Below are 10,475 nucleotides of genomic sequence, written 5' to 3' on the forward strand. Positions count from 1 at the left end.
CTTTTATTTTTCCATTTCTTTAGGGTTTTTTCTATGGGTACTTTTGGCATGTTGGATGGGTGGAAACGTATACACACAGCCCCACAAAAAGGAGGAAATGTATACACGAAAGTACTATACACTATGTGTGTAAATTACTGTAGAGTGTGAAAATTACAATTATATGCTTATTTTATGCATATTAAAATAGTGCAATTTCAATGCAAAGTTGTGTGCAAGTATTTGTAATTTCTTTCTTCTTAAAGGGGTAATACCAATGTAAGTAATTCATTCATTCTTAGATATTTTTTATTATTTGATAATACTAATGCCACTAATTCATTCCTTCTTAGGAAACTTTTTTTTGCAAAATTCCAGTATTATATGTTTATTATCGCGTATTGTAAAAATCGTAATTTATGCGCAATTTTTTTCATTTTTCCATATTAATTCTTCCTATGGGCAATACCCATGCTATTAATTCATTCTTCCTTAGAAAATTTATTATTTATTATTTTGTTTTTTACTTTTTATTCCATTTTCATTCTTCTTTAAGGGTAACACCAATGCCACTAATTAATTCCTTCCTACAAAACTTCTTTTTGCGAAAATTCTACTATTAAATGTTTGTTCTTGTACATGATAAAACACAATTTTCTGTGTAAATCATGTGCAAATTTTATCATATTATTATTATTATTATTATTATTATTATTATTATTATTATTATTATTATTATTATTTTGTTCCTTATTAAAGGGTAATATCGATGGGAAGAGGATTTGGAGCTCTTGGATGCCCGGGAACCCTATTGGATAGTAAAATAAAAAATAGGGAAATAAAAAACTGAATTTTTGGGTGTTAAACCTGGGTGCCTAGTCTACCCGTGTGAAGTTTTGTGAAAAATTGACATCTGTGGTATTCTCAGTAAAAATGTGCAAAAAAATCTATGTAAGAAAAAACGGTTGGAACAAATCATAGGTTAGACTGTAATTTATTTGCCATGGATACCACATATGCCATTTCTTAACGAAACTAAACACGGGAGCAGAATGGGCACCCAGGCTTGATATCCAAAATTTCACTTTTTTAAAATGGCACTTTTTTATTTTAGTATTATAATAGGGTTCCCAGGCACCTGAGAGCTCCTATGTATTCACCTATACCGATGCCAATAATTCATTTCTTTCTTAGAAAACTTTATTCTTTTATTTTTATTTTATTTTCTTGGTCTACATACTAGTGGCGGAGCTACGGCTGGGCCAAAGCAGACCATGGCCCGCCCAACCCAACAAAAATTTAGTGAAGACTGATGTCGAATTTGGGCCCTAAGAGCAAAACTTCAGATGTATTTTTTAAGCTGGCCCGTTTTGACCCGCCCCAAGAAGTGGATGTAGCTCCGCCGCTGCTGCCTATGCCTTTGATCTCCATCCTCATGTGAAGATTAGTTGAACTCTAAATTCGTATATATACACAGACCACATACCGTAATTAAGTTCCATTAGATCGATCGATCGGAATTTACACATAGATATATCTATGAACTCGAACGCTCCTGTGCTTTTCCATGATTTACTCAACAAAATATAATACTGTATCTCGCTAGATTGTGTTGTGAGGCCAGAAAGACGTAGGTCTCAAGCATGCACCACTCAGGCTGGTCGCCGCCGGCTAGAACGTATGTGTGCTCTCTTTTTTTTTTTTTGCGGGGAGTATGTGTGCTCTCTTGCCAAAGAAAAAAGTGACTAGCAGCAATTTTAAATTCAATATTTATTAGAAAGTTTCTTTTTTTTTGGTTCATTTTCTTTTGTCTTGTGTTTCAGACCAAACACAAGTTCTGGTGGTTTGTGGTTGTAAAGAGTGCTCCTCTAAAAAAATCGGGTTACCCAAATAGGTGAAAGTCAATTTTTGGTTTTGCAATTTTCTTTAGTGACCTGTCCCAAGCTCGTTCCCATAATTTTATTTTATTTTTCTTAAATACAGTATCGACGCAGACGCTCATATAAATGCATATGTACTCCCATGTATGAATGTACACTCGTACCCCTATGAACACTAAAAAAGACCGTATCTTTTTTTTGCGGAAAAAAAAATTGTATCCTATGAGCCCCTTAGAAAGACTGAGCTAACATCACATCTTAAAATTAACAAAGTAATTACAGATGTCTCGTAGTCGGGGAACAAAGTTGATCAAAGATGTCATGTGGAAACTCAGTCTTTACAGCGGTTAAGAAAAGATTTGGCACTGTTCAAAAGAAAAACAAAAGATTTTGCAATTCACTTGCCAACTTTATCATCCAACCCCATGCTGTCTTGTGGTATACTCCATCGTTTTGTGTAGTTGAAATTCTTCTAGCCCGTGGACTTTTGCTCATACCCCATCGTTTTGTGTAGATGCAGGGGTAGGGGTACTGCTGCCTAGTAGCAGTAGAGCGTAGCGTTGAAACGCGCATTATTTTACTCGCTAATCAGCCCGCAATGATGCGGAAATAACACGGGCGCGCGACAAGATGGCTGCATGTCAGCTGGAACCCCGGTACGACGTGCAGCAGCCCCATACCTAGGAGTAATACCCCTCCCCGGTCAAACCAGGACCACGCCGGCCGGCCGGCCGGCCACCCCCTCTCTCTCTCTCTGCGTCCCTGCAACTGCAGCGTCCTCCAAGCCTACCGCGGCCAGCCCCTAGCCTTCTACAGTGAGCCACTGCCGCTCTGAAAAGAGGCCTTCCATGCTGCCCCGCCACGCCCCCTCTCTCCCTCTCTCTCTCTCTCCCTCTCGACATTGCCGGCCCCAGAGCTCGGCCTCTTCAATGCTTTCCGGCCGCTACTGCCGCGCGAGCTGCCCCCTCCCGTTCCCGCTATAAAACACGCGCGTCCAGGCCATTGGAGGCTCCACCCCATTCTGTTTAGCCGCTAGCTGGTGGCTAGTACCGCTCGCCCCACTGACCCCAGCTCGCTTCTCCTTCTTCCCCACCCCATTATGTCTGCCCCTGTGTCGTGTGCTGCCGGCGTGGACCGGATGGAGGTAAGCGTTCATGCGCCCATGCAAGGATCGGCACTTCCCCGTGGTCTGTACTTTGTAGCTCACCTGGTTTTGCCTTTGCTTTGCTTCTGCAGAAGGCGAGGCGGCGGCAGGTGCCGGCGTTCGGGGAGTGGAACTACTGCTACTACTACGACGAGCCGCCGGCCGCGGCGGCGGTGGCCGTGGCGGCCGAGTGCTACGCGCCGGAGCCGGAGGCCTGCAGCGACGTGTGGTTCAGGTACTCGCCGCCTCCGCGCAAGCCCACGCCCAAGAAGACGCGGAGGCCGGACCAGGGCGACGTGGCCCGTCGGGAGAAGGGGGAGAGGCGCGGTGCCAGGGCGCTGGACGCTGCCGGCAGCGTGCCGCGCGCCACGGCCAAGGCCGGCTCCAGGGTGGTGCGCCCGGTCGACGAGGACCTGTACCAGGTGCCTCCGCCGGAGTTCACCTCCCGCCGGCCGAGGCGGAAGAGGAGCCTGCTGATGGGATGCCTGGGCCTCAACTCATGCGTCGCCTGAACCTGTGTGCCAATGGGATGCGAGCTGCGCGTTCTATTCTACTAGAGTGGTAGTGGTAGTGTTCACTAGATTGAGTGAGTGCTGGTTCTTTCTTGTTGTGTGTTATGTAGTTTTGATCTCTTGGGCAGTTGGGCTAGTGAGTGATCACTTGTAATGCTCTCGAGCTGTTTATTCCACCTTGAGTTTGTGTACGCAGGTCTCATGTGTTAGGTTGGGTCAGTCAGTGAGTTGATGGTGTAGATCTAGGCATGTTTGGATCGTGTCCAAAATGTACCCCACTTCAATATTTTGGCCAGGATCCAAAAATAGGTACCAGTGTTGCCTTACTCATGTCATGTGCAACCAGCACCTCAGCCAAAAAATTAGCTAGCTGATATTTTGGCGGGGCAATCTAGGGCATAAACCAAACACGCATCGAATCCAATGCTTCTCCCTTCCTTCTCTTCCCTCGTCACAATCTCGGTGGACGTACATGCTTTTCGGGCTGTTCTGTTCATCACAAGCAACCTGGAACTAAAGAAAGGGGCAGCAATCCATTATTGAGAGGAAATAACCCACCAATTTCAATTTGAACGTCATACTACCTGCAAACAACTACAGCTACAATGCCTTACTGACGGCCTAGCACAGCTCTATGAGATTCTCATCTTATAAACATAGCCAAGTTCGTCTGCACAGTTTTGTCTCTCTTCTTGTATGTTGGACATTGTAATTCATGCCCCGGCCCGTTGATTGTTCTGTCAATCCAAACTCGAGTCCGTATTCGGCCTTCTTCAGCCTCGTTGTAAAAAAGTTCTTATGTGCTCTTGCGCCACTTTGCTCCGAAAGATAAAGATGAGATGCACGCACAATCTTCACTTGAACTGGCCAAACTGATCTTAGGGGAATTTAACCAAGGTACGATGGCAGAGCTGAAACAACATGGCTCCACTCCAAAGCGGAAGCATCTCTTAATTCTGGGCTCCGCAGCATTGCAGCTCGCTATAAGTACAGCTCGCTATAAGCAGTTGGGCTAGTGTACTGATCCATCTATCGCACAGCATGCAACGGACGCAGAGGAGAGATGGAAGCCTAGTAAGTAGTGCAATAACCAAAGCCAGAATGCACGGGCATTGGCAGCACGGTACGCTGGCGCATGGCGGGCAGGGAGGCGCGAGAAGCCACGACCAATAGTCCCTATTAAAAAGGGCCGCAGCCTTAACTGGGCCCCCTCAACTGCGGTGCTGCTGCGGCATTTACACAGCCCGCGTCAGGAGGCTCGGTCTTTACTGTTGGCTGGCCATCACTCCGCGTCCCGTCCGGCGGCCCAGCCTAATATCTCTGAGGTAAAGAGGGCCGTCGATCGGATTCAGCCATCGTTTTCTGGATGGGTTCGGCAGCGCGATGCTCTGAGCAGCGGACGTTGGTGTGGCGCGGTCACGGAGGGAGCAGAAGCGGCCGTTGGTGGAGCGGATGAAGGTGGAACAGCGGCGGCTCGGGTGGTCAGCGGGGCGGCGTGGCGCGCGTAGGGCGTAGCCGATCGGGCGTCGTGGGAGGGGGCAGGGCCATGTCAATTCTCGCACAGCGCCGATCACGATGGAGCTGAGCCTTGAACAGTGCCGCTACGGTGCTACCTGCCGATACGTCGAGTCTGCGCCTGCTCGGGCTGGCGTCAGCTCATTCCGTGCACCGAGATGTCCGGCGGGGGATGCGCACTGGGACGACGAGTGGACGGCAGTCGGAGGGAGCGTGCCCGCACGGTGACCGTAGAGCCCGTCTTTCGATCCGTGGGTGTTCAGAGCCGCGGCCCTTTTCTTTTGCAGTGAAGAAGGAGGGAGAAGCCACGCGATGGAAAGGCGCGTTGATGGTGCGTTTGATGATCCTTGGAGATAGCCAGCGGGCCATACATGATCTTCTCTGTCTGTCGCTGGCTGCTCCCCTCCGTGATCCACTTCCGCTGAGCACTCTGCTTGTGTGGATTGACGGGACCAGTTGGAGATCCTGGCCACTAGAACGGGTGTGTGGGTTGATCTCAGGATATACTGTAGTATTGACTGAGACTTAGCAAGACTTCACTAGAAACCGTCCATGAGGTTACCAAATGGAGGTGGCCAGCCATCATAGATAGCCAGGTTTGGTGGCTTGAAAGGAACAACGGCAAGTTTCGTTGGGGTCTGGTCCAGTACAAATCCTTGATCTCTTCCCACGAGATTGTATGTCGACATCGAGTTCGACTAGAATTTCAAGATGATTTTACAAAATGAATTTGAAGAAGGGTTACAATTACGATTTGAACAGCCTTAATACTACTCCTACTAAGATTCTCTACTAACTGGACTACAAGCTCTTCCTCTTCTTCAGAGTGACCTCACAGGCGGGGGGGAGCCTTCGACTGCGGGTAGGCGGGAGTGGCCACTGGCTGATTCAACCTTACGACGTGTGTCGTCGTCAACCCACTCCGAGTAGTCTCGCGCCCTCTCCCAAAACTCTTTCTCCCTCTCTTGGCATGACACTCTTCGGTCTTGCTTGCAAAAGGTCCGCGAAGACGGCACGACCACACCGACATGGTAATTGGGGAAGAAAGGGTGCGGGGTGGCACCGGATGAACAAGGCCGATGAAGGCAAGTGTGCTGGCGACAGGAATGGGTGAATAGAAGGCAAGTGTGGAAGGGAAGCGATGAGGATTATATACCTGCAAACACACTCCGACGAAAAACATGGGCAGATTTACCGTGTGCAGTTGGGAAACAATCGCGAAACGTGACAGCAACAAATAATCAACGCTCTTCCCAGTGGATACGCGGCTGCACCATTGTCATGGGGAGAAGAACGACAACGCCATTGAGCAGGCTGCGTGCGGGAGGAAGAGGCCATGCTGAAACTTCCTTCCCACGCAAAGGCAGAGTTGTGCATGACGGCTGTGGCCTTTTCGGCCAAAACCATCATATTGGCGGTTATAACACCGATCAGGCTGATATGGCAACTACTGACAAAAAAGGAATAGTATATCCATGTTCAATGTCGCAACTGAAAGAAAGACAAGAGTCAAAATAGCCGTAGCAATACAAAGACACGTTACATCAACAAAAGAAGATGGTTCATATAAAGACCAAAGCCGGCTTGCTCTGTCCAATTATTAGCCATTCAAATTCCGTCAACAGAAGAAACACACGACGAGTGCTCAAGTATGTATTCCTCGTAGCAAATTTCGGGGTATCCAGGTCTGAAAGCCTTATTCATGCCCTCAAGGCACGACGCCATCCTCGATGGGCTGAAGCAAGACCTTGGACCTTACCAAACCTCTGGACGCAGCTCACCGGTTGCAGGAGGCATCCATTTCCCAGAATTGTACACGCTCTCACCGACTTTCCATCCAGGAACATTTTTCATGATCCTCGCTTCCTCCTCAAGATACTTCTTCCATTCTTTGACAAATCTGCACGAGAATCAAAGACCTCATGTCTTCGGTAGATGATAGGGATGAATGAAAATGGCATACATTGTCGATCAAGTACCTTTCATCCTCTTCAGCTTGGAGCATCGGCAGTATAGCACTACGGGCAGCGATTTTCTCCTCCTTCAGTGCACTGCGCACACAAAATTCCACACCATGAAGGCTAACATACAAATAACACATGGATGGGAAAACAACCCGTACTAACAAGCATTCAAGACTCTGAAGCTAACAGAAAGTCAGAAACATAAAGTTGGACGTGACGGTAACTAATGACTACCAAGAATTGCAGAAGCAATAACAGAAACATATAAAATGGAGTGACAGTAACTAATAACTACCAATAATTGCAGAGCAATAACAGAAACAAATAAAATGGATCTAACAGTAACTAATAACTACCAATAATTGCAAAGCAATAACAGAAACAAATAAAAGGATCTGACGTAACCAATAACTACCATGAATTGAAGAGCAATGAAGCATGACCAGAAGATAAGGATCCCAGGTGATTTCAGCATAAATAAAATAGAGAAAATCAGCACAATTTCGTAACAAAATAAAATGAAGCACGGATATAGACTTCACATGTTTAACGGCAAATACAGAGCAAGGACACATAACAGGAATGCACATCCGGTTGTTACGCTTGTGTTTCTTAAAAGTTTATCCATCAGGAAAAACTGATGTTTACTTGTTTAGATAGACTGGATGATTGTCATAAATTGCTGCAATGACTACATAATCTATTTTCTTAACTGAACCTAGCAGCCCATTAGTAACCATGTGAATAATCAACCAGTTTAAATTCCAGAGATGCTGAATGAAGGAAACAATACCCTGGACCTTGAATTTTTGCCTGAGCATGAGCTCATTAATCAATCTCGAAGCCCAAAACTGTCAAAAACGCACCTCAAACTCTCCAAACTAGCAGTTGAAAGCCTCACCCAACAGGCGCGAACTAGAGCAACAAATAGGTAGGAAGAGGCTTACGTTGAACTTGGTTTGCACAGATATGCACTGTGACGCGCTCACCATCATGCAGCTGTAAGGTATGGCAGCGGTGGATGACGGCAACACGTCTTCACTAAAGAAACTTCGGGGAGAGGAATCGTAAGGGTTCACTGAGTAGCGTTGATGTGCAGTAGGGAGAGGACAATTTGAGGTTTTTGTCTAAGGCTGCTTGCCCAATAGCGAAGATGAAGGGATTGCAAGCTGCTGTACAGCATTACATGTGACTATGTGAGACCCATCCGACCCACTGCAATGTCATGTAAAAACCACGATTGGAATGAGGCAAAGGTGGCAAAAGGATTAGTTTAGGATTTTTAAGGTTTCCTTTTAGGCGGTTTTGGAGTTCCATTGCTGGAAGAGGGTCCAACTACATTGCACTGGCAATAAACTTATTGATATGATCATGACTTCGCAATTGTACTGTGATTCTTGCCTATCTCGATGTAATCTCAGTCTGGTTGATGTTTAAGGCTGCTCTAATGAGACCTTTAGGCATGTCTCTCCTGGATGATGGCATCTGAACCACATTCCCAGACTATTATTCTTGTACTACCTCTGCTGGCACGGTTGATTCTATTAATGAATATCCAAGGGCAATCTCCTCTTTCTGGAAAATCGACTCACATGGTACTATGGTAGTAGTTCAAGGTTGAGGCATGGAATTTTTATTTTTTATAAAATGAACGAGACAAACCTACAAAATTAATGAGCTATAGTTTCCACAAAACCACATCAGTTTAATCTAAATATTGAGCGGCATTGCTACAGCATAGGCAAGCTGATTTATCAACTGTGGGATTCCCTGAGACCCATGTTCCGGTGGTGGAGTGCTACGCAGGCTGGAGTAGCCGTGGAGCAAAGCTGAAGGCAGAGCCAGCATCAGTGACTTAACTGACTTCATCGGACCAGTGGTGGAGACGATGCGTGAGGGCACCGCAGATCGCAATGAGGGCTATTGAGATGGTGCTAAAGGGTGGATATATGATGTCAAGGCGAGTGGATGCCATGGAGGCCAGGAGGGAGGAGTGGTGGCGAATGATGCAAGTCGGCTGTTAAAAAAATGCAGCCGCTTTTGTATTAGGCACAACCATGTTACTACATTAGTGAAAACTGTCAGCTCAAATTAATGTTCACATTAGGTTTCTGACACTTTAATTCATTATCTGAGTTATGCTACAAGTCTAGAACCCATCGTTCATAGTTCTTTATAAAGGAATCAACAGGCAGACTGGGCCTGGCTCCTCATCAATAAAATCTTCTAAATTCATGTTCTCCATAAATTAGCTAATTAGATGTTAAAGTATGTTGAATAGCATCAACTTAGAGCAGCTGCAAAGGGATGAAGTGGCATATCAATCGGAATGTGACGCATCCATTTGCATATGAACATAAAGTTATTTCTTAGAAACATGCCATCTTCTAATAATGCAGGTCCTTGCTAGTTGCTACTAGTACAAGTACTAATACCATATATCAGTGCATCATTGTCCAGATATGATCTACAATTATCTAAATACATTTCAAACGAAACCAACCGCAGCAATTCAATTGAACTAACGCGAGAATGTATCCGACGGAGGCAAGGGAAGCAGCCATGCGAGACCGATCTGCGACCGGCGCCCGCTTCGATTGAAATGGTGACTGGCACACGCAGGGAAGAAACAGATCGACGTGCAGGGCAGGCAGGCGGGCACTTACCGGCGGACCTTGTTCCCCTGCCCGACCTGGTACATGCCCCAGGAGAAGGCGCCGAAGGTGGTGAGGAAGAGGGCGATGGCGCTGGGGCCCTTGTTGGGGATGCGGCGCGCGTAGCGCACGGGCGCGAACCCGCCGGGCGGCGGCCCGTCCTGCAGCACCGGCATGTCCTTGACGCTCGCCATCCCCGGCTTGTTCCGCACCATCGACTCCGTCATCTTGGCTCCGATCCGGGAAGGTCGCCACCGGCGCGGGAGGAAGCGGCCGCGGATCTGGGGCTCCGGCGGGAGGCCGAGCGATTGGGAGCGCGGATGTCGCTAGGGTTAGTGGCGGGTGCGAGCGATTTGGGGGAGCCTGGTGGTGGTGGGAGGAATCGCCTCGTCCCAGTGACTCTGTCAGCGAGTGTGGGTAGTGGGTAAATTCGTCACTCTCCAGGGTCTCTTCCGGAAGAGTTTGCATGGGCCTGTGGAGACGCGCTGGTGGGCTTTGGGTAACAAGCTTATTACTGGGGCCTGACGAGCACTTCGATTTTGCGACTGAGTTGCTCTCAAAAAAGAAATGCAGACGGCGGTTTCTCCAAAAAAAAGTTGCAGACGGCTAACATCTAAAAAAACAAAAACAAAGAAAGGCGGCTGCAGCCGGTTGATCTTGCCGTCAGATCTACTGCACGTAGCCGTTCATTCTCATGCTCGCAGCAACGCAACACCCGTGTCTTCCTTCTGTCGCGCTACCCCCCATGACCCGATGACGCTGCATTGAAACACCCCCGTGACAAGGCGATGCACCATTCAAACATCGGCGGCTCGGTGATGCTTCAT

General features: G+C 47.4%; 2 protein-coding genes across 2 annotated transcripts; one reads left to right on the forward strand and one right to left on the reverse strand.

Moving 5' to 3' along the window:
- The first annotated feature begins 2,694 nt into the window (after positions 1-2,694).
- LOC119288611 lies at positions 2,695-3,841 on the forward strand. The gene is made up of 2 exons (XM_037568198.1): positions 2,695-3,003; positions 3,096-3,841. Exons 1-2 carry the CDS (start codon positions 2,959-2,961, stop codon positions 3,513-3,515), a joined length of 465 nt encoding a protein of 154 aa, XP_037424095.1. The 5' UTR covers positions 2,695-2,958; the 3' UTR covers positions 3,516-3,841.
- Positions 3,842-6,481: 2,640 nt separating this feature from the next.
- LOC119284754 (NADH dehydrogenase [ubiquinone] 1 alpha subcomplex subunit 13-B) lies at positions 6,482-10,076 on the reverse strand. The gene is made up of 3 exons (XM_037563919.1): positions 9,661-10,076; positions 7,010-7,081; positions 6,482-6,930 (listed from the first exon to the last, which is right to left on the reverse strand). The coding sequence occupies exons 1-3, from the start codon at positions 9,873-9,875 to the stop codon at positions 6,786-6,788; spliced, it is 432 nt and encodes a 143-aa protein (XP_037419816.1). The 5' UTR covers positions 9,876-10,076; the 3' UTR covers positions 6,482-6,785.
- Between the last annotated feature and the right edge of the window lie 399 nt (positions 10,077-10,475).

This window comes from Triticum dicoccoides, chromosome 4A (genome assembly GCF_002162155.2).
Source record: "Triticum dicoccoides isolate Atlit2015 ecotype Zavitan chromosome 4A, WEW_v2.0, whole genome shotgun sequence".
Taxonomy (NCBI): Eukaryota; Viridiplantae; Streptophyta; class Magnoliopsida; order Poales; family Poaceae; genus Triticum; species Triticum dicoccoides.

Coding starts and splice junctions, on each gene's coding strand:
- LOC119288611 (XM_037568198.1), top strand. CDS start 2,959: ATGTCTGCCCCTGTGTCGTGTGCTGCCGGCGTGGACCGGATGGAG. Junction 3,004..3,095: donor CCGGCGTGGACCGGATGGAG/GTAAGCGTTCAT, acceptor TTGCTTCTGCAG/AAGGCGAGGCGGCGGCAGGT.
- LOC119284754 (XM_037563919.1), bottom strand. CDS start 9,875: ATGACGGAGTCGATGGTGCGGAACAAGCCGGGGATGGCGAGCGTCAAG. Junction 7,082..9,660: donor CAGGGGAACAAGGTCCGCCG/GTAAGTGCCCGC, acceptor TTGTGTGCGCAG/TGCACTGAAGGAGGAGAAAA. Junction 6,931..7,009: donor CAAGCTGAAGAGGATGAAAG/GTACTTGATCGA, acceptor ATTCTCGTGCAG/ATTTGTCAAAGAATGGAAGA.